The 26,501-nt window shown below is 43.0% G+C and overlaps 11 protein-coding genes across 11 annotated transcripts; 3 read left to right on the forward strand and 8 right to left on the reverse strand.

The window, feature by feature from the left end:
- Nucleotides 1-372: 372 nt before the first annotated feature.
- Nucleotides 373-2,359, reverse strand: EAF02_004248 (uncharacterized protein; the record flags this gene model as incomplete). The annotated part of the gene is made up of 2 exons (XM_038900296.1): nt 373-1,538; nt 1,594-2,359. The coding sequence occupies 2 exons, from the start codon at nt 2,357-2,359 to the stop codon at nt 373-375; spliced, it is 1,932 nt and encodes a 643-aa protein (XP_038760003.1).
- A 1,111-nt stretch (nt 2,360-3,470) lies between these two features.
- On the reverse strand, nt 3,471-5,191 carry EAF02_004249 (uncharacterized protein; the record flags this gene model as incomplete). The annotated part of the gene is made up of 2 exons (XM_038900297.1): nt 3,471-4,568; nt 4,628-5,191. 2 exons carry the CDS (start codon nt 5,189-5,191, stop codon nt 3,471-3,473), a joined length of 1,662 nt encoding a protein of 553 aa, XP_038760004.1.
- Nucleotides 5,192-6,534: 1,343 nt separating this feature from the next.
- EAF02_004250 (uncharacterized protein) lies at nt 6,535-8,396 on the reverse strand (the record flags this gene model as incomplete). Its single annotated transcript, XM_038900298.1, has 4 exons — nt 6,535-7,482; nt 7,538-7,891; nt 7,956-8,131; nt 8,213-8,396. 4 exons carry the CDS (start codon nt 8,394-8,396, stop codon nt 6,535-6,537), a joined length of 1,662 nt encoding a protein of 553 aa, XP_038760005.1.
- Nucleotides 8,397-9,372: 976 nt separating this feature from the next.
- EAF02_004251 (uncharacterized protein) lies at nt 9,373-11,115 on the reverse strand (the record flags this gene model as incomplete). Its single annotated transcript, XM_038900299.1, has 5 exons — nt 9,373-9,446; nt 9,521-10,224; nt 10,274-10,328; nt 10,381-10,484; nt 10,538-11,115. The coding sequence occupies 5 exons, from the start codon at nt 11,113-11,115 to the stop codon at nt 9,373-9,375; spliced, it is 1,515 nt and encodes a 504-aa protein (XP_038760006.1).
- A 735-nt stretch (nt 11,116-11,850) lies between these two features.
- EAF02_004252 (uncharacterized protein) lies at nt 11,851-13,068 on the reverse strand. Its single transcript, XM_038900300.1, has 3 exons — nt 12,835-13,068; nt 12,636-12,765; nt 11,851-12,577 (listed from the first exon to the last, which is right to left on the reverse strand). The coding sequence occupies exons 1-3, from the start codon at nt 12,850-12,852 to the stop codon at nt 12,528-12,530; spliced, it is 198 nt and encodes a 65-aa protein (XP_038760007.1). The 5' UTR covers nt 12,853-13,068; the 3' UTR covers nt 11,851-12,527.
- A 321-nt stretch (nt 13,069-13,389) lies between these two features.
- EAF02_004253 (uncharacterized protein) lies at nt 13,390-13,830 on the forward strand (the record flags this gene model as incomplete). Its single annotated transcript, XM_038900301.1, has 1 exon — nt 13,390-13,830. One exon carries the CDS (start codon nt 13,390-13,392, stop codon nt 13,828-13,830), a length of 441 nt encoding a protein of 146 aa, XP_038760008.1.
- A 2,159-nt stretch (nt 13,831-15,989) lies between these two features.
- EAF02_004254 (uncharacterized protein) lies at nt 15,990-17,214 on the reverse strand (the record flags this gene model as incomplete). The annotated part of the gene is made up of 4 exons (XM_038900302.1): nt 15,990-16,371; nt 16,464-16,801; nt 16,843-17,061; nt 17,122-17,214. 4 exons carry the CDS (start codon nt 17,212-17,214, stop codon nt 15,990-15,992), a joined length of 1,032 nt encoding a protein of 343 aa, XP_038760009.1.
- A 1,103-nt stretch (nt 17,215-18,317) lies between these two features.
- Nucleotides 18,318-19,677, reverse strand: EAF02_004255 (uncharacterized protein; the record flags this gene model as incomplete). Its single annotated transcript, XM_038900303.1, has 9 exons — nt 18,318-18,496; nt 18,542-18,636; nt 18,688-18,834; nt 18,891-18,942; nt 19,073-19,081; nt 19,131-19,303; nt 19,358-19,429; nt 19,482-19,569; nt 19,624-19,677. The coding sequence occupies 9 exons, from the start codon at nt 19,675-19,677 to the stop codon at nt 18,452-18,454; spliced, it is 735 nt and encodes a 244-aa protein (XP_038760010.1). The 3' UTR covers nt 18,318-18,451.
- Nucleotides 19,678-21,849: 2,172 nt separating this feature from the next.
- Nucleotides 21,850-22,380, forward strand: EAF02_004256 (uncharacterized protein; the record flags this gene model as incomplete). The annotated part of the gene is made up of 1 exon (XM_038900304.1): nt 21,850-22,380. The coding sequence occupies one exon, from the start codon at nt 21,850-21,852 to the stop codon at nt 22,378-22,380; it is 531 nt and encodes a 176-aa protein (XP_038760011.1).
- Nucleotides 22,381-23,667: 1,287 nt separating this feature from the next.
- EAF02_004257 (uncharacterized protein) lies at nt 23,668-24,195 on the forward strand (the record flags this gene model as incomplete). Its single annotated transcript, XM_038900305.1, has 1 exon — nt 23,668-24,195. One exon carries the CDS (start codon nt 23,668-23,670, stop codon nt 24,193-24,195), a length of 528 nt encoding a protein of 175 aa, XP_038760012.1.
- An 804-nt stretch (nt 24,196-24,999) lies between these two features.
- On the reverse strand, nt 25,000-26,246 carry EAF02_004258 (uncharacterized protein; the record flags this gene model as incomplete). The annotated part of the gene is made up of 2 exons (XM_038900306.1): nt 25,000-26,157; nt 26,214-26,246. The coding sequence occupies 2 exons, from the start codon at nt 26,244-26,246 to the stop codon at nt 25,000-25,002; spliced, it is 1,191 nt and encodes a 396-aa protein (XP_038760013.1).
- Between the last annotated feature and the right edge of the window lie 255 nt (nt 26,247-26,501).

Below are 26,501 nucleotides of genomic sequence, written 5' to 3' on the forward strand. Positions count from 1 at the left end.
GAGTAGAGCCTTGTTTATTTGTACATTATACCTGTACCCCAGCAACCAATGACGAAATTCAGGGTGGATGCGGGGCTCGGCCGCTAATGGAGAAGTGTGGCACTACTCAGTTGGTCCCTGATTATCTTCTGCCCCTCCTGAGTCCCAAGTCCTCTTTACTCGGAGAAAATCTTATCAACTTTCACAGTCTCATCTCTCAGTCTCCCAGTCTCACATTTATTACATTGTTATATTCGAGGACTATCATATTCATTATATATCTATCAATGAAAGTCCCCTTAAATATATACTACTTTGAAATTATATACAATTTATACAATTTATACAAACCAAGCGCTTACAGACCGAAATATAGCCACCCTTATGCCTTTATTAATTAGAGACGACTTGAAACGACGATGCTTTGTCACCCCAGAAATCAAGACGAACAGTCTTAATACCAGTTTCCAAAGTTCGATCAAGCTCATCGACATAGTCATATGCAGCAGAACCTTCAATGGCGAGCCTCTCGTAGCAATCCGCATCACCCAACCGCCATTCTGGGAGCGTCTCTGAACAATCTTTGTACTTGAAAACATACTCATATGCTGTCACTTTTCCTTGCTCATCAACTTTCTCCTGGCGTTTGTAGTTGTCACCCTCTAGGTCGATAGGTCTATATCTCAATTTTTCCCAGTTCTTGTGGTCCCTATGATCCTTCTGTTTCCTCGCTTCTTCTGCTTTCTTATCCAGCTGTTGAACTCTGAATCCCGTAGTTGGGTGAATATATTCATGTGTTTCGCCCAGTTTATTGCCTTTCTTATCAAGAGCATAACGACCTGGTGTGCGTGGCTTCGATCCGTTGGCTTTATACATGGTGGTGAAACTATCATTCAGATCTCCAACACCCCACGCGTGTCGTCGGTCCTCATAGTGAATATTCTTTTCGTCAGTCAGCGGATGAGCAACTTTGGAAGCTGCCCATTTGCCATTTCGCCAAATCCATTGACCCCAACCCTCTTTCTCGCGCTCCTTTTCTCTGTCTAGGTGAACTTGGCGCTCGTTGTTCAGTTGCGCGAATCTTCCCTGACGATCATAACCGTCTTCCTTTATGGTTTCCCTGTCAATCGACACATATTTTTCAATCTGGTCTAGCATCCATGCTAACGTAATGTTGGAAATTTCTTCCATATTGTCCTTGTTCAATAGCGTATCACTTGATCCGCCACCAATGTGTATGTGGTAGCCAGGAAACCAGACTTGTTCAAGTACCTTCTCACCAGTGAGCAGTGCTTTCTTCATCTTATTGTTTTCTTCCATCTTAACGACCCTTTCGGTAGCTTCGTTTCGGATTTTGGCCAGATCTCTCAATTTGTCGAGGTTAGGTTCAGGACTAGAAACCATATCATACCACTCTATATTTGCATTATCAGATATAGTCCGCTGTGCCTCTATTTCAGCGTCTGTAAAATCCTCAGGCTTTTTGATGTAGTAAAGAGTAGGTGTGAATGCTTCACGGTGCTCATCAAGGGCTAGCGCTTGAAATGCATGCTTGATGTCTGGGATGTGAATTAGTTTTCTGGTTAATGCAGCTCTATCAGTAGAAGGACTCACTGGCTGAAAGTTCAACATTGTGCCATTCAGGCTTATCACCAATAGTCGTCCATTTGGGCAATTCCATCCCAAAAACTTCGGGCAACCCTAAAGCTCCGACAGTATCAAAGACTCCCACTACCTCTACTTCCATTGATTCTTCGGGAGCCCATTCACCATGAGCCTTTATATCCCAAACTAAATCCCCATCAGGTCGATCCTCCGGATCGGGTTGCGGGTCAGCAACTCTCCCTTCTCGCCAACTATAGTACAGAGCACTACCATAAAATCTTTTTCTGGACCCGTCGTCCCCGGATTTTTTCTGCTTGTACAACTTCCACAAATCAGGAAATTTTTGAAGCTGCCTCTTCGAACAAATCCCAATATCCGAAATCAAGCCCGCAATCGTCCTCGCCGTATACGCACCCCGAGAAAATCCAAAACACATAATCTTATCTCCCGGGTTCCAATTCAGTACACAGAAATTGTACGCCTCAATCACATTTCCTTCCAATCCCTGACCAATAGCTCCCTCGAGTCCAGGTCCCAAACCCGTGGATGTGGTTCCAACTCCAGAATCATACCAAACGACCTGTTGCCAGTCTTTGTCATCTTTTGGGTCTCGAGCGACGCTGTTGATGGCGCGACAGAGACGCGTTACGTTGGATGGACAGTTCTCTTTTCCAGAGACGGCAGATTGCCAGGTTCCATCACAGCAGATTATGATGCGTTTTCGGGCGGGCTTGATTCGGCAATCTGGAATGATACTTTCACTTATGAACGACATGTTGGAATAGACAATCGATGCAGAACCATCATCAACATTAACGATGCTGGGGCTCTCCTATTTATCTCCATTCCCACCCATCGTTTCCCACTCCCACCCTCTCAGCATTAACCACAAAGCCACCTCATTTCCAACTCAGCCAGCTCCACGCCGCCACCAAAGCGACCAAACCACACAAATGAAATCAATTCCCTCATCTTCCCCTCTACACAAATCCACAGCGTTCTAGCCCCCTCCGTATCCCCAAACTTAAATTCTCGCATCCGCGCACGCTACCATTCAGCTGCTCTTCTTTCAGCTGGACCCACTCTCCACTCTGCATCCCGCGTTCTAGCCCTTTTCATCAGTCTCCGTACCGTAGATAGATTTTCGCACCGCGAACTTGCGGAAATGCGAAGCGTCGCCTCGTCGGTGTCGCCGGTGAGGAGGAGCTAATAAATAACTAGCACGCCTGCTATCTGGAACCTAGGCTCGCTAGGTAATGCGGGGAAGCTGAAAGGAGTATATGCAGAAAGGGAAGGGTGGGGTAGGGAAGGGTATGGTTATAAATTCTATAGCATAGCGCTACTTATTTGCAGGTATAATATTGGATGTTGGATACCTACGAGTAGATAAACATGCTGTCCTGATAAGGAGGTAGTTAGGTAGATATTTCGAGGTGTAAATTTACAGTTAAATTTTTACAATTGTGCGAAATATATGTAACCATGTATGATCTTGCGCGAGGGAAAGTAGAGTGAGGGGTGATTCGAAAGATGTTACCTGAAATTGTATAGCTTATCAATAGGGGGTTTGAATAGTTCTATCCAATCTTGATGCGTGATTCACTTTGCTCATTGTGTGCCGCATATGAGCGAAGAAGCATGCGTTTCATTATCATTCTTGTTCTTGGTATAGTTCTTAGGTATTCGACGAGAATTAAAGGTCTTTGGAGGTCTATAGTCGAATCACTCCATGTCTATTTCTCCTCCCACTCCCACTCCACAATGTTATACGCCTCTTCTGTCTAAAAGTCTTCGATATCTAATCGGATCTAATCCCCCTTCTTCTCTACTCATCGAAACTCCCCGAATCGCAAACAGATTCCCTGCATGACCCCTACCCCCTTTTTCTAATCGTCCTCGCAGTATTTCCTCACAACATCAATAATTCTCCTCCTGGTCGTCTTCTTATCAAAAACCTGCGCGTGATCCAATGTGCCAAACCATAAAACTTCTGTTCCTACTCCCTTCCACTCTCTATACTTCCACTCGTCCTCATTTTCTACATCCATGTCATCTTCTCGTATTACTTCTCCATCTACAGGTCTTTCCACTTCTCCAGCTTCCGACTCGTCAATATCTATCAAAGGCGCGACATTCATATTCGAAGTACTCTTGACTGTCCCATTGGCATTTCCATTCGTAGCCTTCAGACTCGGAATCGATCGACCGGATAAGTTTCCACAACTCAAGTACCTCCCCACTGCCTCCGTGTCCACAATCAAATCTCTTCCCGCCAAACTTGCCGTAACTTTCCTCCCCTCGAAATCCTCGTTCCATAGCACATTCTCATTCCAGAAGAATTTCCTTCCCAATGTATGACTGACTCCTGGATCCATGCTTGCGAAATAGTATAATTGATATTCATTCGCATCTTTCGGGATTCGACGAGTGAAATTAAATGCGACAGAAGGTAAATGTAGGCAGATAGAGACAGGATCGATGAGAACAACTGGGCCGATGCGCGGGGATAAAATTGGGGATTGCAGAAGGTGCGTGGTCACCACCGTACCGTACGAGTGAGAAATCAGGACGAATTTCTGATTTGGCCCAAAATGCTGACTGATTATTTGGGAAATTTCGAGAGCGGTTTCCTCGCGCGAGAGGGCAGAATGAGTGAGACGGAAACTAATGTTCATTATTTCAAGAGCAAGAATGCCAATGTGATCATCGGGTGTGCCGGTGGAGGCATTGAGTTCATTGAGGAATTGGGTATAGGGATATAGACCGATGCCGATGCCATGGATGAAAACGACTGGGAGTTTGGTTTTCGAAGTGTGCGGTCGGTGCCAATACGATATGTGCTGAGCGGGCGAACGATACGTAGTAAATAGACTGTGCGGGCGAATAGGAATGATGCTAAGGGATTGTTTGAGATTCGTGCGATAAAAGTTGAAGCCGTGATAACGCAGGGAACAAAATGTTAGGAAGTCAACAAATCCGACACACTGTGGTAAATAAGATTAGCATCTTCTATTATCAGCACATGAAGAATAAGAATCCTTACACAATACCAAATCAAACTCCTATGCGACATAACAACCTCATCCAAGGTCAACCTCAAACATTTAGCATTTCCCCTTCCCTCCGGAATCTCCCTTCCTAGCTGCCTCTCTAGAATCCCAATGTATTCTTCCAATTCCTCATCATCATCCCCAGGCGGTCCACCACGATTAAAGAAAGCCCAAAGAAAGAACTCCTTTACATTCTCCTTCTTAATATCCCTAATATCCGCACCCAAAAACCATTTCTGCAAATACGCCTCCGGATCCGTAATATTATCCGAACACCTCTGATATAAAATCGCTCTCTCTTCTCGCGAAGGTGCTGGCGGATGTATAGCTTCTTGTTGAAGCCAAATGCGATACGGCAGGAAGCAAAAGAGGAAAAAGAAAGATTCGGCCAGGAACACCCATTCTAAACCGCGCGAGACTCTGTAAAATTCATAATTCGTAAAGAAAGTAGTAGATGCGAGACTGAAACAATATGCTAAACTAACAAGTGGTATACTCTGCAGCGCAAAAATACAAATGCGGATAAAGACATACTCAGCCCATGAATTGTTGATCATGGTGGATTGGGAGTATCGAACACTTGGTGGAATACAAGTATCGAAAGAGAATATTGAAGGTTCGACTGGGAGGTCATGGAGGAATTTCTTAGGGCAACTCAACAAAATATGTCGAGGAGGATTGAACAGCTCAGAATTTATGGATATCGTCAAAGCTGTGCCGTTGGATCGTCCTTGTGTTGGGACATTCGACGATTCCTGCCTAGGTATTTTTATTATTTGGCTCACATGTCAATCATAAAGTTGACCGTGGAACCCGCTTCAGCAATGATGAATGTGAAGTGTGGCGCTTGTGGCGCATTACGCATTTGTGTATCTATGGATTCCAAGGTTCACATGCAAATAGTTCTTGCAAAGAAAGAATGGTAGAGAGATACATTCATTGATAATGGGCTCATAACCTTCCAGTTATTGACTCACAACCCACAACTCCACATATGCAATCAGTAAGGAATGCAATCAAAGAGACCAAAGCCCAACATTACCCTCAAAGTCTCAACAATATGGATAAATCCCCATCTCCAATAACCTTATCATTCCTCGCCTTGACAACACCCATTGAGAGGTTGAGTGAACGGAGCATAATATACGAGCAAGCGGGGTGAACGGGCAACGGCCAGAAACTGTATCCGCTCGAGCCCTTCTCCGTCCCATTTCATTCCAGTTCCGCTCGCACCCGTGTACAGCCTATTACGAGTACATACTTCGATGTGATGCCCTGGCTCTTCTTTCCATTGCTAAGGGCTACTTTACTGATAACTTTGAGCAGATTATCTGGGTGCTTGGTTTCTAATCACGTATACAGAAAATACAGTTTCATGGGGAGTTGGTTACCTTTCAGCGTGTCAGATATCTGCCATCTGAGATTATGATAACGGATGTCTAGGCACTATGGAGATATGACTAGTCAGCGAGTGTGTATGTTAGTAGTGAGGCTTGCAAACTTTTTTGAGCCGTTGGATTTGTTTTGGGGGGATGGGGAAGATGATAATGGGAAAAGAAGGGATAGGACGAGGAGAGATGTCTTGATAAAGCGACAATGAGGAATAAGAGATGGTCATTTTAAGGTTAAAGTTTTCGATTGTAGATCCAAGGCCGAAGACTAGAAAACAGTGTTGCTATCTTCGTGTGATGTCATTTTAAGTGTGGAATGAGAATTCAAGTTGTCAAGGAACCATTTTGCATTATTAAATAGATACTAAAAATGTATTACGATATCTATCTGTGACATTCGTTTGTATTTCTCAGCGTCATGTCAGTAGACTTCCTGTACAAGTGCGAATATACTACTAACATTAATGTCCCTGACTTTTCCATATCTATTATTTCATTACATCATTGCCTCAATACAACCCCCTCATCTTCAACGGCGCACTAACCCCCGTGAAATTTCCCGTCTGTGTCGTATAATCACCCACCACGCTCAAATTAGCAATTCTCCCCAACAAGAACTCCAAATGTCTATATCCTGCTCCGGGAGTATATTGAGGAATCTCGTGACCCGCCAAGTTGACTGTCGAGAACGTAAGTCCTCTTTCCGTGTGCCAAGTTCCCTGGTATCCCGCACCTGCAATATCATATTGTGGAGGTGCGTTGGGAATGGCATCGTTCACAATAGAGAGAATGGTACCAAGGGATTCATGGTATGGAACGTAGAAGTTTTGGGTCGAAGAAGGAGCCTCTTGAAATCCTTGGAGACCGTTCCAGGTCATGTTTTGGATGGTGATTAGAGAACCGTTGGCGAACAGGAGGAAATCGAGAAGTCCGTGGCCGATGAGAACGTTGTTTGTGCGTTCGATGACAGAGGGGAGAGGACCGAGAGCAGAATCAATGGATTTATCTCCATGTGGGAATAAATTGGGTCCACCAGAGCAGATGAAGTAATCAACATCGACTGGCGCATGGAGAGCTTCTTTGACATCGGTACGATTGAAGTAGTTGTTGGGACCTCCACCGAGAGATGGGAATCCGAGTTCATCCCATAAGAATGGACAGTAATCTGTGAGATGGTAGATATTGAAACATGGATTGACGTAGTAGACTGCGTTGTAAATGTCATCGTAAAGGTCACAGCCATATTCTCCCGAACTTGGAGCTGTTGGGATTGGTCCTGCGGGAGGGAATACTGATGCATATTCGAGAAAGTCAGTGTAACCGCAAGACTTTGCTCGTGCAGTAATGTTTGCAATGTAAGTATCGTTGAGGTTAAGGACGTTCTGATAGTACAGAGCTGCAGCTGTGACAGGGGCCGAACTCATTGTATCGTAATCGTTGATCGATGGATCATTGATCTAGCATCTGGTTAGCACACAACATGGTCATTGATTCATTTTCATGGCTACACACCTGAATACCCTTCAAATTGTAGTATGTGGTATCGTTGCGGTCCAAGAAGTTACTAGCAATGTATGGAATATATTGCCCAGCATAACTCTCGCCAGTGATGTAAACCTTGTAGCCTTGCATGCTAAAGGTATCAATGAAATTCTTCCAGAATGCGGCAAATTGGTTTCCAACATCGATCTCATCGTCAACAAGGATATCTCCAGGCGAGTATCCAGTGCTGACGGGTTGATCGATCCAGATCATGTTGGTCAAGTTAGTCCATGAGTATGGATTTGGAATAGGTGCATATGTGCCAGATTGCCAACTGAAAGGTCCGTTTTCTTGAAACAGTCCGTCAAGGGATGAGCACCCTGGCTAGAGACATATTTAGTAATGTCTTTTAGAATAGGAGATGAAGATCTTGGGTATATAAACTTACACCGCCATTTAACCATATTGTGATCTCCTTTTCCGCCAAAGGGTTTTCGGATGGGAAAAACCAAAACCACAATCGATTTGTGTCGCTAGCATTGGTGCTAATGGGTAAAGTTCCGGCATATGATTCACCAAGATCGAAGTCGATCTCGGGTAGTCCGGTTCCATTGACGGCAAAAGCTAGAACTGAAATCAATACACATTCTGGTCATACAACACCCCCCTAGGATAACGTATAGCATGAAATGGAAATTGACTTACAAGCCGTTGAATTTGTCAAATACTTCGAGATCGATCTTGGCCTCACTGCAGGTTGCCTGGGGAGAACCTTCTTTGGCTGTGCTCTTTTTGCATATTTTGCATGAGCTTCGTGATGTGGCAAAATAGCTACCACCGAAGTAACAGAGGCAGCAAGCAAAACTGCTAAGGAATTCAAGCCACGCATCTTGTCGATATGAATGGCAAATGCACAACTTGAGAATCAGACGACGGGAGAGAATAACAGATACGAGGGGATTTCAGACATATTTATATATTTGACCAGGCACAGTACTGGTGCCGAGGGCACGCCTTGAGCAGTAGTGATAGCTTGTTGATCAACACGAGATTTTTTTTCTTTGCCATTGGCAATTGTCATTCAGATCATGTATGTCATCATCCATTATACCTTGATAGGACGTTGCTAGCATATTAACCATGCCAATTACCATAAACGGCCAATAGCTACCCATGGAGAGAAAAGAGCGATTGGCCTCCTCATCCGATCAACGTCTCTACTATTTCAGTTTACCTGAATAATTATCAATTCTCTCGCGATAGGTTTTCACGCCTTCTTAACTAAGTAAGTGCTAATCCGAGGTACTGAGGGGTGAATCAGTGGGGGACCTGACTTAAGCTCTAAAAGGAAGCTAGAAAAAGGCTCGCGTGACACTACGCTCAAAGCTTCCAAGTTCCCGCAGAGATAAGCGAATCTTGGCTCTACAACCAACCACTTGGGCAAGGATATATCGCATGGACCTGTCATTAGGCATACCGGAAGAACTCAATCAAGCTTTCGTCGATGGTCAGAGTACATCTGCTTCCTTGCTAGCTAGTGTCTAAATCTGAGTCGTCATAATCGTATATGCCTTCTTGATCACAATCGGCGACATGATGTCTAAAACTAGACGGGAATGCAAAGCGATGAGAATCCTTGCTAGCTGGGACAAAGAATAAAATCAAACTTCATGTATAATTCGTGACTGATCGCTAGCAAGCGATAAAAATGTGAAAGCTATATCTATATATTTACATCAAACTCTACATTCTGACAATCTTACTATATGATGGGTATCAATAGTACGTATCGGAGACCTTTCAAGACGTGCTAGGCTCAGATTTATATTATCAAACACCTGGCCAGAATCTTTTCATGCATAACATCAAAGAAGACGACGAACAGCTTCTATGGCTGCACCAGTCGCCTCGCCTTCGACAGCATGTTCTTCCGGATTAGCTGAATTACAAGTTAGCTTAACTGAAATATGGGTTTTTACCGCAAAGATTACAACGATCAAATATTTTACTTACGATAAAAGAAAGCGGCCACTGCGATAATGATGTAAACAATCACGCATAGAGCTCCTTCTAGATAGTTACTCTTTTGGTCTCGTAAGAAATTTCCTACGACCAAAATAGCTAGGATCAGAACAACAATATCAAACATCTCAAAGTCGAGATCCAACCCCTTATTCAAACCCCAGGAAATGATGACAACCAAAGGACCGTTAAACAATGCTGTTTGAATCGTTGCGCCTAGAACATGAGATAATGCGAAGTTCATCTGATTGTCGTAAGCCTCATCTACCGCAGAAAGATGCTCGGCAGCTTTTTCAACCAGAGGAACAAGGATAAGGCCCATAAATGCATCAGAAATATTATGTTCTTCAACAATTGTTGGTATCTGTTCGACCAAACTGATGGCAATGAGAGTCACTAGAGCAATTGAGACAGCAAGAGCAATAACACACTCAGTGAAGGTAAGCTTGTCTTTTTGCAAATCTCTATGGCGATCCTCGTCCTTTTGTTCATCTGCTTCTAGAATAGCATCGTATATGCTGTGATGAGTTCGCATCTGGAAAAAGACGTAGGTAGCATAAGCAATTATGAGAAGTACAGATGTGATGCGAGATATGTTGAGGACCTTTTCTGCAATAACGGCAGGGGTGAGTTCCGCGGAGGTTTTCAATGACAAGGCCGTTGCGAATGCCGAGGGTATAATAAGGCCAAGTCCACTGTTGTAAAGTCAGCGATAAGTAAATTGTCTATGAGAATGTCTCTTACGCCGTCAACAACAGTCCACTTCCAACTTCACTAACAGCTTCGTCGAATTCCTGCTCTAAGATGTGATTTAGCAACAGACACCAAAGTATACGAGAAATTGAGCCTACCATCTCGTGTCAAACCACCAACAAAGAAGCACATCCCTAAACATAACAGTAGGGTAGCTAGCATTGAGCCTAAAATCGCAGCTTGAATGACCCCATATTCATCTCTGTTTGAGCGGGTCAGTGATTGTAAACATAGGATAGCATGGTACTTCCTGACCTTGTTAGAAGGACTATGAAAAGAATCATCTCCACAAGACTTCCAAGTGTCGTTTCCAACAATATGCCAAACACCTTTGGGAGTTTCCTCGCCAGCTCCTGTCCGGCGAAGCCAATTAAATTCGCACAGGGTACCATGGCAATGTAATTGAGGATAAAAACCACCAGATGGAGATCTGGCCTAGCATATCGAACGGCGAGTGCGGCAGGCACAACGGGCCAGAGAATGTTGACAAGTCGAGAAGCATCACTGGTCGAAGTCCAGCATATCTTGAAGAAATGGAAAGGGTGTATGCCGCGTCTACCACTTTCTCCATCAGGCTGAATACCCTTTGTAACTTTGTAACCCTTGTGATTGACTCTATGTGTAGGTAGCATGTGGTGCAGAGTTTCTGATAAGTTATGATGTGCGGTCGTCGAATGTCCATTACTAGTTTCGACTGAAACCTCCGCAACGTGGCCGTGACCGCGGCCGTGAACTTGCGGTGATGAAGCCATTTCGATATCTTCCTTTGGCGCCGTCGAACTACTGGTTGTATGGTGTTTGCGTCTGTGAGCTGGTCGGGCTGTTCGAGCCATGATGGGAGATTTAGATGTGGAAGGTGGACGGGATGACTTGGAGATCGTAGGTCGTCGTTGCCGTCTTTCGTTCTCTGTAAGAGGTTGTTATGATTTTCTTGAATGTTCGTTCGTTCCTGCGAGATTAATTGGGTCCAGACCTCAAAAGACACGGTGCGCTATTCACTATTCAAAAAAACAGGATTCTGGCGGTGAAATTGAAGTAAATAAAATTGCAGCGTGAATAATCCCTCAAAAATTAGGAGAGACAATTCAAGGCATTTTTGACACCACAGCTGCCAAGCACCCAGCCGACAAGCTTGGCGACAGCAATTTGAACAAACCGGCTTTTGAGAAAAGATGAGTTATTCCATTACTTCTGCTAAGATACAATCAGGCCTTTTAACCGTTGAAACACGGAGCAGCCGAAAGAGAGATGAGTGGGCCGGCAATGATTCTCTCAACCATCGGGCTACTCGTCCAAGCAATTTGCTGTCATTCTCCAATTCCCATTGAAGGAATGGCGATGTGCGCCGAGCTGTACACTGTAACCATGACACCCCAAAGCAGTGACCACGAGTATAATAAATACCTTAGAGCTGAGGCGATGAGAATAAAGAAGTCCAATCATTTACAAAGCTTGAAAATGAAGGGATTAAATACGAACAGTATAGCATAAATTGGTCGAAATCATATGTGAAAAGGTGGTGATTTTTTCAAAGGGGAATTAGGTGAGAAAGTGTACCTAGCAACAAGTAGTAGATGGAGGGGATGACATTTATTTATATGTTCTTGGGTGAAGTGAAGGGTCCTTCGCTTGGCTACCTATCTAGTACAGTATGCTTAACTGTGCTTGACATCTTTTTCGGACCGTCCTTTTCTTAATTTCTTGACATCCATCATTCCAAGAGTTTTATTACCAAATATCCGTAAATAGTCGTGTTAGATTCGAATTGTCCAACCGTCCAAGACATAATGGTGTCTCCGCCCCTCGAATAATTACCAAATATTATCAATCGGTTTCAACTTAGTGGACTGATGACTTCCGGTTTATCCGATCTTACTATCTCTGTAGGGCTTAGATAGGAGATACATACCTAGTAGGTATCCAGAAGGATCTATCGAATTTCCAAGCATTGACACAATCATTTGGACATGTTGGAGAGCAAGGCGGTATAGGTTCGAGAAGATGCAAATGGGTTGTACGAGTATGTACGAGTATGTACAGTATGCTTAGTATTGTGGTATGATTGATCAATTCGAAGAACTCCTGAATGGTATAAAAACAATGTATTACTCCTTGGATATCCTCATCTCAGAATGAACCGTCGATGAGATTCCCTTCAACCTTGAACGCCAAACCCTCCTAGATATACCCACTCCCAAGGTATCATCACCGATCATCACCAGCATTCCCCTATAATACCCCTTTCTTATGGAGCATATTTCGCTGGGTCATGTTTTGAGATAACATACCAGGCATCTATAAGACTGTAAGTATATCGACAAGTACATAGCATGAGACATGGACATAGACTTACGGATAACACCTGGAATCCAACCAAGGATGGTCAAGCAGATATTGATAAGAAAGTCAACTCCACATGCAGTCTTCAAGAAGACGGCCAGAGGAGGGATGAAGATTGCAACAATGTATGCAAATACGTCCGCCTGTGATAATCAAAATCTTTAGCAAGATTTCGACAATTCCTGACGCAAGATGAGAGAAAGTATACTTACGGAAGATGATGCAGCCATTATGTCTTTAGTATTGGAATTGAGTCGGATTGATTGATATCAGCGGGTAATGGAGATGATGTTTCGATTGGTGAATGTACGAAAGTGTTCAATGTACTTAATTCTTATAATTAAGAGTATTGCTATCCATGAAGTAAATGAAAACGGCTTCGTTATATACTTTTTCTCTCTCCCCCAACAAAGACAATACTCCAAATCTTGGCAAGACCGGTCGCATGGATGATGGACTAAACTCTATAAATTGGAGTCAAGATGACGTAGATATTCTATGGCTGAGTGTGGCTAAGGTAATGCTGCCTTTTGTAAAGCTCTAGGATAATCCTCATGAGTACTCCAATTCCATGCCCAAACTCGACAGTGTACTGTTATAGCAGCAGCAATATATGCACAGTCACAGCCACAAATATGGGGAAAGCTTCGGCATTGACTTCCGAACTCTCGACTTTTGGAGAACTCATGATGTTCAAAAACACCAGGATTCTATTCATATCACATCACATCACATAACACCGTATCGTTTGAATCAAGGTTATAACAATGCCGGAAGACCAAGCCGCGTATACGGATACGAATATGGAAGATCAAGATTCAATTCCTCATAAGCATACTTCCAACATCAATACCGGAGACTACACAGTCTCATCTGCAAACTTAAACTCGCCGTCTACTTCCCCATCGCCACATAGCAAGCCCTGTACCATATGCCACACACCTCGCGATGTACTGATACGATGCCAGATTGACGAAACGAAAAAATGGCATTTCGTATGTACGGGTAAATGTTGGAAGGACGTCAGTGGAGGGAAAGTAGATGGCGATGGCAAACATCCAGAGTATAGATATGGAGGGATGTGGAAGAACAAACATGAGGCGGTTAGTGCAAAGATTAAGGGCAAAGCAAAGGATAGAAATAGGAGGAAAGATGCTGGGAAGTTGGAGGACAATGTGAAAAATGGAGAAGAGGAAAACGAAGTTTGAACTATGGAGGAACAGATTATTTTGAGAGAGACTATCAATCATATGCGGGAGGATCAATTGTGCGAGGACACCGCGAGTGCAAGTTGTTCCAGGCAATCCACAATGGTGGGGGAAATGTGATAAATAAGGAAAACTTCGCCGTTCGCGCGATTTGGAGAGTCATCGCTATATGCAGCGAGAAACTCCCTAACAAGTAAATGTGTAAATGGATGTCTACCTGGTAGACATTAAACCACGTTACATCAGTCATTATCAACTTCGAGATAAGATACAGTACGATATCAAAGAAACGCACACAGAAGTCCATATCAGAGTCATTGAGATCACAAGCGATCAAATTACCCATATCAACTTCCGTAATTCTATAAAAGATCACAAAGCTTTTCAGCTAAACAAGTTCATCGCACAAACCTACACCTACAATACAAGCGAAACCGCTCCCAGCCCTCAAATATATATCCGACTACGCGACCAACCAACAAGCACCCACACGTCTCGATGGCGCAGCGGTGGAATTCATCATTCTCGAGAATGTTGTCCGCCTTTCTACTTAGCATTGTCAGGGCTTCGATCGGACAGTGACACGATCGGATATATGGATTATCGAAAGGATAACATATCCGATTGTGGGTCATTGGGGTTAAAGAGCGTCGCGCTCTTAAGCTTTTGCCGTTTTGGCGGTTGGGAGGAAGTGCGGGTATTTTTTTGAGGTTTCATTGTTAGGGAGAATCTTGTGGGGGTATTGGGGTTGGTGGGTATAGATGGATTTGATATTTTTGGAGGAGTGCTATGGACTTTTAAGTGGAGCATGGTGGATAGAGTCATGAGTTGAGATGAGAGTTAAGGGAGAATATGAGGCGAGAGTGAAGCGTGAGTTGGGTGGTGGGTCTTTGCTTGCTTGTGATGGTTGTTATTCACCTCCTGTGTTATTTATTGCCTTCATAACCAGGTACTGAACCGAGAATACTCACCTTGATAACTTCCCTTATTTCCAATCATGTATTCAAATTTCTCATACTAATTCTCCGTCTGTCTTTCTCCCAAATTCTCAGCCTTTCGTTCTCTTCAAATATGGCCTGTTCAACTTTGTAATTTCACACCAGCACCGTGTATCATATTTCTTTTCTTCACAAACCAGCGGCTGCCGACTCGAGAATTAACCAGTCTCGTGTTTTTTGTTTTGACTACAAGTTTATGTAGTGATCTTGATCCTAATTAAATTACCAAAGTTCACATTATCAATATAATTATACAATCCACTAGTTTTTCTCTTCTTTAGCTTTAAATTTTCATCTTTATTACTGTTCTTCCCAAATTCTATTCACTAATTACTACTTTTCTCTCTACCTTATCACTTCAGCGCTCCCCTCTTTCCACTCACTCACGCATCAATCTCCTTTACCACCTCCACCTCCTCCTGATTCTCATTCCCTTTCCCCTCCCTCCCCATCTCCTCTCAGATTCCCCCCCCAACCTTCCCACCCCCCTTCCGAACCTCCCTCCCCACCTCCCCCCCCGTCTTTTTCTCCTCAACCCTACCCTTGGTCTTCCCTAATCTTCGCACACGACAATCCAAAGGAGGAACTAGAAGATATATAAGCATAGTTTTTCTAGAGCAAGATGCTCCGAGAATCTAACATCTATATTTGGTACAGACTATTGACTTCGATATGAGTCTACGTTTCTACTGCGTTTATTATGTTTGTTACAGACAGAAACTCACAATCTTTATTTGGGATTTCAAGTTCTAGATATTGTTTCCCTCGTGGCACCACAGAAAATTGTTAGGTCTTTGAGAGAAAACGTTTCATAAATCGTTGTGAGTCTTCAAACTTCTATGTTCAAAATGATAAACCTTCCAATCACTGAAAGACAACCAATCGCTGCTCCATCCCCGACATTCCCCTTAATTAGTAGATGGTATAGTTTAACGTCCATTTCGGACTTCAGTAGCAACCCCAAGACTAATAACATCCAGCGCTATGTCAAGTGCATATCTTCAAGTTTTCCCATGGTAACTTATCCAACAACTTGGTATCTCCCGCTGAAGCAATGAATAAAAATGCTTTTCTCCCATGTCATAGATCCTCCTCAGACATCCATCAACAGCACAGTGTCTCTCCCCCCTTTCATACTCTCCCTCCTATCACTTCCCCAATCTACCACTCAAACATCGCACTCTCCCACTCCTCAACTTCATTCCCTAGAAACGGTTCCGGCTCAAGATCGACGGCGTTGTCAATTGGCTTCTCCGCCTGTCTTCTCAGATCATTCTCATATTCCCATTTTTTAGACGCGAAACTCCCTGGAGGACATCCTGGACAATCGCAAAAGAATCCGTAGTTTTGATACAAATTAGTGGGTACATTCGCGTAGGAAATTGTGATTTCTTGACCCTTTGATATGTCACTGAGGGTTGTGAATACCATTTTATTGATATCTTTACGAAACCCATAAGTGCAATTGCAGAAACCAGGACAGGCGTGATTAAAACGAGAAGAATTCAGGAAGATCCCAGATCTGCCGCCAGGTACATGAAAACTATGGACAAGATGGGTCAGTGATGCAATTTTCTCACACGCTTTGAGCCGGCCTATAACAGTTGAATAGTTGAGGTGGATGGATACACTTACCGATTAGTCTGAAAAATTGCAAGAATCTTGTGAGCAGCAAGACCATGCCAATAATGCAACTTCAGATAGGCGGCTTGTTTTTCCGCTGTCAACTGTTCAAAGTTGTAGTAGATTTGCACCATTGAAGATAAGAACAAAGGTTCCTCGGAATGAATCATAGTTCCAGACTCAATATCCACTTTGGCAAAACAACCTAGACCGCCCTTTGGGGAAGTTTTGACTTCGTAGAACTCGTTCTCGAATACTGGCGCTTTCTCTGGAGGAGGAGAAGGAGGGGTAAGTAAGCGTGGTGCCGAGTTGGGACAAGCGGGGAGATCAGCTGCCTGTGACGAAGTAGACTTTGAATCAATTTCTAAATTTGAATCGGCAGTGTAACTACCATTGGTGGCGTCAGGCACAGTGGGGCCAACGACGATGATTCAGAAATAGGAGAGACCAGAGAAGATGTGATCGAGCTTTTTCGGGTCGACACTGGAGAGTCCAAGAAATATGGAGACTTTGGCTTCAAGGGAGAAGCCGGCGGTGTTAAGAGTCCTACCAGTTCTCCCTTGCTCCCATCGAACTTTTTTTCTTTGGCTGGGGATACACATCTGTAAATCTGCAATAAAAGCACTGGTTAATGGGGATTGTGGTACAAGGCAAGCTAAAAGTTCCTTACCTTTCCCGTTTTCCACGTCATAGCTATTCTAAACCATTCTTCAAAATGGCTGACCTCTGCCAGTGGGAGTGTGTGAGGGGCGGTGACGTCCATTGATGAGTAAAGTTCGATGAGTTGGATATGTGTGTTTCCGTCCGTAAAGATGCGTGGTTGATTGTCTCTCAAATTTGAAAAAGAAAGAGGGCGGAAAGTATAAATTCTTCTGAAAATAAATATTGATTGATATAATAGCTAATTGAATATCCGATTCGAGGGTGGAGAAATGAGGGGGGAGAAATGGTGAATTTTCACGGATTTATTTTGGTGTAATTTCGGGACAGGAAGGGTTTCTGTGCCTACCCACCCAATAGTGAAATTAGGATCGTTTTATAAGTTCAAGCTAAAGATTCTTCCTGCAGATGTGTTGAGAATGAAATATCCGAAAGTTACTCTTGCTGCTAAATTCAGCAGTTGCTGCTCATAAAGTTGTGCCGCAGAAGAAAAGAGCTTAAATTCACGTCCGTAGACAGCAGTAGTTTCTCGTTGCTGCTAAATTCTAGATACAAGATTGTATCTACCCTATTTTGGGAGGGGACACTTTCTCTCTTTATGAAGGAAAGTACCTAGGTATGACTGCAAATTCATGCTCTGACAAAGATAATGATTAGTATATTTGACAACAAACACACAAGAAAAAGTAAAAGCAAAAAAAACTGCAGCAAATAAGAAGCATCATCGACAATTGCATGGAAAGCATCTTTAAAAAATAGACAAAGTTAAAACACACCTGCACAGCAGAAAGTGACACAAAGAAATTACAGGAATCCTATGCTGGGAATACAGTTGGTTTGCCGTTTGCTGTTGCAGGAAAAGAAAGAATTCTGCCGGAAGCCGAGCTTTATGTAGGTCGTTGAAACGCTAGTAAACGGGCAAGTGCATAGCCAATTGATTCATTTGCACCAAAATCACTCACGTCTAGAATTACAATCTTTCAATATCTCGATTACTCAGATGGCTAGGCGATGAAGGAGTGTTTGTAAGCAGGCAACGCATCCAGAAGTTATGTTCTCAGGTGTGACAATGAGGTTCATCATACAGAATGAGAACTTGAATACCAAAGTTTAAAGGAACACATTTTCAATGAACGAAGATAAAAAAAATCCCTTGATTGGGCCAGAGCCCTGAGATAGAAGGTCACATATACCTACGGGTAAAGGTTGAAGCAATAATGGTTGTTCATTTAGATTTCCCAATTCACTCTAATAACTGTATAGAGCTAGGTACCTCTGCTGTTGCAAGTGCATGACAATTGTGAATGACCTAACCACTATTATTTGGACAACCAAATTCATCAATTTTGCCATCTTTTGGCTGTTCCACTTTGAACGGCGGGTCGCTGATGTTGTCAGTAAGAGTCGTCGTTAAAACAGGCATTACTAACCTCAGCAATCCTATCAATCCACTTCAATACATGCGGGAATGCATCCATATCTTCCTTTGTGAATGCACCAGAGAAGTCCCATGCACTTACCCATGCTGAAATTCATTGTCAACTAAAGGCCCATAAAGATTATCGTGACAACTTACGCCAAGTTCCAATATCTGCAACGGAATACTTTCCTTTCCCATTGCCAGCCAAGTAGTCACGAGGCTCACCCGTATATTTGCCTGACAAGCGAATCTCGAGCACCCCAAATACGCGCAGGGTCTCGTTCTTGAATCTCTCTAAAGCTTCTATATATGCATTTGTCTTAGTTAAATGCTCTGCATAAGTTTGAATAGCTACTGACCTGGACTCTTTCCTTTCGCAACCTTGGAAAAATAGTTCGTTTGGCCTTGGTACTACAAATTGAAGTCATTAGTAATGCTAAAACATCATGACTTTAGATGAAATTTCTAGAGAATGTGGAGAGTTTAGGAACCCTCCATAGAATAACAATGGTATAAATGACGTCTCTATGCTCAGACTTACCGGGGCACCCTATCAAACTGTTAGCTGGGAAGTATTTTCAGGGCGACGAAGACCTTACACTACCATGCCAGAAGAACAGCCATTGAAGGCACTCATTTCTCTCCAACTCGTCCTTGAATCCAAAAATATCCTTGCTGTCGAACTCTTTCAAGAGATAAAGCAATTCTGCACTGGTCTCCATGACAGGAAATGGAGGAGTCTTGGTGTTATCGATCAGAATAGGAATCCGACCTGCAAGATACTAATAAGCATTGAACTCCCACAAAACTTCCTATCATAACATACCATTCGGGTTCAACTTCAAGAACCAGTCTTTCTTTTGCTCATTAGTTGAGATATTAATGAGAGTGTGAGTATCTAGCTTAGTTAGCAAGACTCTATACGCTTGATTCCAGATGGCACTCATTACATTCGGTGCCATATGCCGCCTTCAACTCCTCGAGCATAATCTGAACTCTTTTGCCATTGGGAGTTGACATTGTTACAAGATGAAGTCCCTTCATAATCCCAGTCAGCTGTATAGTTTGGCAGGCAAGCCGATAGTAACTAACCTTCGCATTTTTGACTTCATCTGGGGTACCTTCGAGATAGAAATTGGAAGACATTTTGGATTTATCCTTGATAATACTCTGAATAATTGGAATAGACTGGAGACCTTTGAGATTTGAAATTTGGAATGAGGACTTTGATGGAAATGGAGAGGAGAGGAGGAGAGAGGTGAAGTGAAGTGAAGTGAAGAATGCGAACAAAGTAAGAGTAGTGGGGATGCGCCGATGCGGGGATATCTCAACAACGTCATTGACTTTTAGTCTAGAACGACAAGTGTTTATTACTTCATCATGGTTGCACAACTGGACTAACAAATGCGTGATTTTGACAAATTCCTATGATTTACCTACTCACCTACCTTCCCAAGGTAAAAGTTGATCGACAAGTGACTTGGATTGACAGTGAAATGAGCATTACCTTGGGAAGGGAATGAGCCGGCGAGGCGGCAGAATAGGGAAACTCTGACTCGAGTGGAATGGCCCAAAATATGAACGTGTACCTTATGTCAATGTAAGAACCATTTCGTGTGCATCTGCGAATATGGTGAAGTTTCCGGATTTATATACATATTCCAAGGTTCCCTATATACTCTCATCCAAACTATGGATATGGGTGGAATATTTAGGTCGCCAACCCATAGCCGGTCTGTTGTATCTTGTAGGTATTTCTCAAGATCATCACATTGGCAATCGTATCACATCCAGAAGTTAACAGTCAAGACGTCGATAGAAAATTCGGAGGTAATCTGTCCTTTAACCGGGTGTGAACTTTCTTAGAGGTCTGAAAAGAGTTGTAAATCAACGGTGAGCTTAAGATAAGGTTATCCATGGATCCTACAAACCCCCACTTTCTGTCATCCTTGGCTAGCCGTTGCTATGGTTATAGTAGTATGTTGGAGTTGTCGCGCATCGATCAAATAGCAACAAAATGAAAGCTCTGATATAAGTTTCCAGTTCCAGGTACCTAGGTAGTGATAGAGGATTGATCAAGCTGTTTGTGTGGCTCATCAATAGTATCATAAGACTTCTCTTCGGCACTGACAGACTTTTTTCACCGATTTCCTTGGCTACACAATCAACTAAACAAGACCATTCTCATCCTTACACAACAACATAGTATCACACAGATGAATCAACCAATTGACCCATTCCAATATAAGGAATTGAACCATGGCCTAGATGAGATCCGGTTACTACGACTTCTTCCCCCAATTTCGAAGGATGATGTTATTCGTTGTCGGCTCATTCACACAGCTTTGCACAGAGCTCCCAATTATCGAGCACTTTCGTATACTTGGGGGCCAAAATTTCCTCAGAGTCAATAATTGTTAACGGAAAACGCCTTTCCGCATCCAATAATCTTATTGGAGCTTTGAGGAGATTGCGGTCTCAAAAAGAAAATGACGAAAGCTTTCTGTGGGTTGATGCCATTTGTATTGACCAGAACAATATACCAGAGCGAAATAATCAAATAGCTAAGATGAGAACCATTTTTCAAAACGCACAATCTGTACCTGTTTGGATTGGTTCCGAGAAAGACAATAGTTCTTTAGCAATCCGACTGGCCAAAAAAATGAACAAGGCTTCAAGGAATCAAGTGATAAAAATGCTCCGTGACCCGTCAACACAGGATCAATTGATGGCTTTAATAACTCTTTTTCGTCGGCAGTATTGGTGGAGGATATGGGTCATTCAAGAAGTCGCCTGTGCCAAAGAAGCAATTGTACTCTGCGGGGACGAGAGTATACCTATAATGGAGCTTTGTAACACCTGCGATATTTTAAGAAGAGAAGAACACTTACTGTTGTCTATCTACTTAAAATCACCATCATAGGTACGAACTCTCACCATTGGGGGGCCGAAGATCTTGCAAGTATCAAGAGATCAGGTCCCTGATGCGGTCAGCTCTCCTCTTTTTGAGCTTTTGCTTTCTCACAAGAGTAAGAAGTCGTCAGATCCAAAAGATAAAGTGTACGCATTGGTAGGGATATCGAACTCACGGGAGTCCTTTGGTAAAATTGATTATTCATTGTCAATTCGACGGGTATATACGCACACTGCGAGACATATAATTCAGGATTCTCGAAGACTGGATGTTATATGTGTCAATCAAAAGAAACCAAACAACGCCCGACAATGACGGTCTTCCTTCATGGGTACCGAACTGGACAAGACCTCCCAAAGCCGCCAGCCACAATAATCGGACTTTAACATAGCAAACCTCAGTTCATGGCTTCCGGTGATAGTTATGCTAATGTGCAATTTCTTCAAGATGGATATGTTTTGAGAACTACTGGTGTCATCTTAGGAATAGTCCAAAAAACCGGCTTGTCCTTCAGAAGAGAATTGAACTCTAGAGATAACAATGGTAGGGGTCTGAAAGTTCTACAAGAATGGTGGAGTATCGTTGTCTCTAAGAGAAGACCCTCCCTACGAGAGCATGGAGCATTCTGTAGAACAATCTCTTGTGGCAATTGGACCTTCAACGATCACACAGAATACGCTATTCGAATGAAGGCCCTTGCAACAATACTATCGGAACAACTACCCAAGCTTAGTTTTCCATTATCCTCTATCTCAACGATTGAGGGAACTCTCGATGAGAAGGAACACTTAGCACTTCTTATCTCCGCTTGTTGGACAATGAACAGACGCTGCTTCGTCGTTTCCGACACAGGAATCATTGGACTTGGACCATGGAACTGCTCCAAAAATGATTTGATCTGCATTCTTCCAGGTGTAGATTTCCTGTCATATTGAGAAAGACTGATGATCACTACATTCTCGTGGGAGAGGCATACATTGATGGCTTCATGTATGGGGAAGGCATTCGAGGAGTAAAAAACGGACTATTCGACCTGGAAACATTCGAAATTCATTGATGGGAATTGGGGTATTTCAAATCACTGTTAATGAGTCATGTGAACTTCAATGAAAGTCAATGGCAGGAGGTCGAATATCTTACGAAACACTCAGACCCGCCATTCTGAAAGAATGAATGCCCGACCACCAAACATACGATGAACTACCCATCATATAATTTTACTTTTATCAAACACGCACTCTATTATCCCCCATAATACATAGATGATGGCCAAGCATCTGAGTCGTGAACTCGATATATTGTGGTGGCTGGGTAACATTCGAAGTTTGAGGTCATCAATGCCGTTCAACCCTTACTACTAAACTCTTTTTCCCCCCTCCTACGATTTCATCTCTATCTCACGATCTCCTATCACCATGCCCTTCTTTCAGATGTTCCAGAAGGACTCCGCACTGACGTAGTGCATTCGGTGAAAAGATTAGACGACGTTGAAAAGTGCTTCATGCGCTGAAAATTAAGCCCTATATTCGCGGCTCATATTATTGACATGAATGCATTTACCGTGGCTACCCCTGAAATAAGGCTGTGTCTTTCCCCTTCACGCGAGGGATGTGCTGGCAGTTGGGCTCGCTTGAGAGGTTTCACTCCCTAAAAATTATGGGATGATTTGCTGGTTCTATGGGCATGAATGATATTGCGAGCATGTTCCTTGCAAGGAGAAATTCATTAATCGTAGTAACTTCACGATGACTTCAGAATATGGGGTTGAAGGAGATCACAACAATCAATAAATGATGGCCCGGCAATGCTTTGAAAAAATTTAATCAAGAAAAATCTCTTCTTTTATTGGTACCGCGCGTTTTTTCAAGAATCAAGAAGTATAGATATAAGTCATCTGCTCTTGCCTTTTCCGAAGCACTACAATCAAATCGACCCATCACCAATCTTCCCTCTACCTTATCCAACATACAACATACAACTTAGATCTTACCAAAAAATTCACGAAAACAAATACAATACCATCATAAATTACTATCAATTCACTTTATCAAAAGCTCCTCATACAACTTCCACCCAATCCACAAACAACCACTCTCTTACTCGCACCATCAATCTCGACTTCGACTTCGAGTATCAACCATACTCTACAACAAAGCACACATAAATCCACTACTCAAAGCACAGAAAGTAGCCCTTAAAGTACAAGTCCTACATCAGTCAAAATGTTCTCCAACCTCGCCTACCTCCTCAGCTCTAAATCCATCACCCTCTACATCCTCTACACCCTCCACGTCATGCTAGGCACCTCTCTCGTCTTCACCGCTCTCTACACCTATGGTGTGCAGACGAGCAAAGCCATGGCAAGGGCCGCTGCACTCGAAGCTTCTGTCAATAGCGGAAATGGGATTGCTGGATTCTCTGTAGGCAAGGCGTTTAATGGAAGTGCTGTTGAATTTGAAGATGATGTGGAGATGGAGATGGACGGGATAGATATCGCGATGGGTGGATTGAATAGGATTAAGGGAATGAGAAAGGTAAAGAGTATGGTTGGATTGAGCAGTGCGAAAGCGGGACGGGAGAATGCAAGCACGGGGTTTGAGTGTGCGGATGGGAGTGGGAATGGGGAGGAGGGAATTAAGTTTAGAGAGATTTGTTATTCTTCTAGGGGAAGGAGGGGGTTGCAATGGGTGGGCTTGGTGTGGCGGGGAAGGGAATGGCTCTTGAGATTTCTTGAGGAGGAGAAGGTATGAGGTTTGGAGGGTGATGTCTTTTGTGTTGGTCGTTGGGGAGAGATGCGAGCTAGGGACGCGGGTATGAGGACAATGATTGATGAATGAATAATGATGGGAGACTGTGGTTTAACAGGAGGGAATCGACGAGGAGGATGAAGGAATCAGAGACGATAATGACAATGAGGAATGGAGGGACTGCGATGTTTCTTTGCTTATGATTATGATTATGCTTTAGACATATGTTTATACCCAATGGAGAATACAAAGATTAGGAAAGAATTTCAATATTGATACGGGTTTATGGTGTGTTGACTGCTCATGCTGTTGAATGTATGACTATGAGTAAGTAACTAAATGATGTTGAGATGGCTCATTCGTTGTTCTGTAGGTAGGTAGATAGGTATGCATAGCAATTTTTGTCGATCCGTTCAGAGCACAACCTAACCCAACAATTTTAAGCTTTCAATGTCTGCATACAAATACATGATCGAGATAGATAGGGATGACAGCTTCAATTTGAATGTTCTACTGCTTTTAACTTCTCCACAGCTTTAAGAAAAATTGCATTTTTGCATTTAGTTTAAATATTGCATTGTGTCCAAACATTGAGAGTTTACAATTAGTCTGCTAGTCCGGATTTTTGGGAACCGTGTTTAGTGGTTTGGGCGGCAGTCTAAGAAGTAGCTCACCTCACCATGAAATGAAAGATGCGTTCTGAAACGGGATCAAGGTGCACTGGGTAAGAACAATGTTTTCATTTATTAGGGTATTGTGTTATGTTGAAACGTTTCTTGAATCATGATAATGTCTATTCATCATTTATCACTTAAGATATTCTCTAATGTATCCTCCCAACTTCTGCAGACCTTCCTTCAAAACCTCCGTCTCGCACACAAATCCAATTCTCACATAACCTTTGAATTCCTCACCAAAACATTTCGAGCCCGGTAAGAACATAACCTTGGTCTTCTCAATAACATCCACACAGAATTGTACATCATCCACTGGCTCCCTTCTGTTTTCCACTTTGATAAAGGCTGTAGTACCACCATTTGGCTTTACCCAAGACAGGTTCTCGCTATGTTCATTGACAAAAGCATCTACAAGTGCCACGTTGGTTTTGGCAAGTTTGATATTCCTACCAAGGAGTGCATGAATGACGGATTGATTCATGGCATAAGAGGCAACTTGATCGTCAAGCTGCGAGACAGATATAGTGGTATAGTCTCGAGCTTCCGCGAGAGCTTCGATGATAGCTTTGTCCTTGCAGGCGACCCAACCAATGCGAATACCAGCTAGAGAGTAGGCTTTTGACATGGAGCCAGTGACTATGATTTTCTCGTAAGGCATGGATACCATTGACGGAGGGAATTGTGTGTCAGCTACTGATATTCCATGAAACAATGGTCGATAAACTTCATCGCTTAGAATAATGATACCCTTTTCCTTCGCAAACTCCGTCAAGCCTTGTAAAACAGACTTTGGAATTGTAGCTCCGGTAGGGTTGTTTGGATTATTGATAATAATCATTTTGGTATTCTCCTTGACTAATTGCTTCAGCTCCTCTAGATCAGGAATGAATTTCTTTCCCTTGTGTAACTTCCATAGCGAGACTTCCGCGCCGAGACTTTGTGGAACAGAGTATAGTTGTTGATAAGTTGGGTGCACACAAACTACATGATCTCCAGGGCCAATCAACGTATAGAGTGTAAGGAAATTCGCTTCAATGGCCCCGCGCGTGAGGAGTATACTCTCTGGCGATAGAGCCGATGCAGTTCTCGCGGAATAAAGAGACGCCAAGCGTTCTCGAAGAGCGGGCGATCCACGGATATGTCCATATGTGAGTTTGGTCGAGGTTGAGATTGGGTGAGGCAGATTTGGATCTTCGGATAACTTTACGAGATCGTCAATGGAGATGGAAGCTGCACATGTTTCGGCAATATTGAGAACCCCAGGCGTGAGCTCATATTTGTCCATCCACTGGAAGTAGAATGTTAGAGACATTTCAGTTTTGGTGGAGAATGGAGGGGTAGTACTTGTTCTACGGCGAAAGGCTCAATCTTGACCATGTTTGAGATGGTAGAGTGTATACGGGTTGAAGAGTATTGTCTAGAAGAGAAGACTAAGAGATGTTGGCATTTGGATTGGACATCTTTGTTTTATATATATTTGACAAACCTACATTTTCAATATTGCAGTAGGAACAAGTTGTCATATGGAGCAATGGATATTTGAAAGGCGTGGATGACATTGCATTGTGGAGATTGCTAAACCTCGGCCATCCCCAGGAAAGAGAGAGGAATCGGAAGCAATAGACCAATAGG

This window comes from Botrytis sinoallii (genome assembly GCF_014898435.1).
Source record: "Botrytis sinoallii strain Bc 23 chromosome Unknown BSIN_006, whole genome shotgun sequence".
Lineage (NCBI taxonomy): Eukaryota > Fungi > Ascomycota > Leotiomycetes > Helotiales > Sclerotiniaceae > Botrytis > Botrytis sinoallii.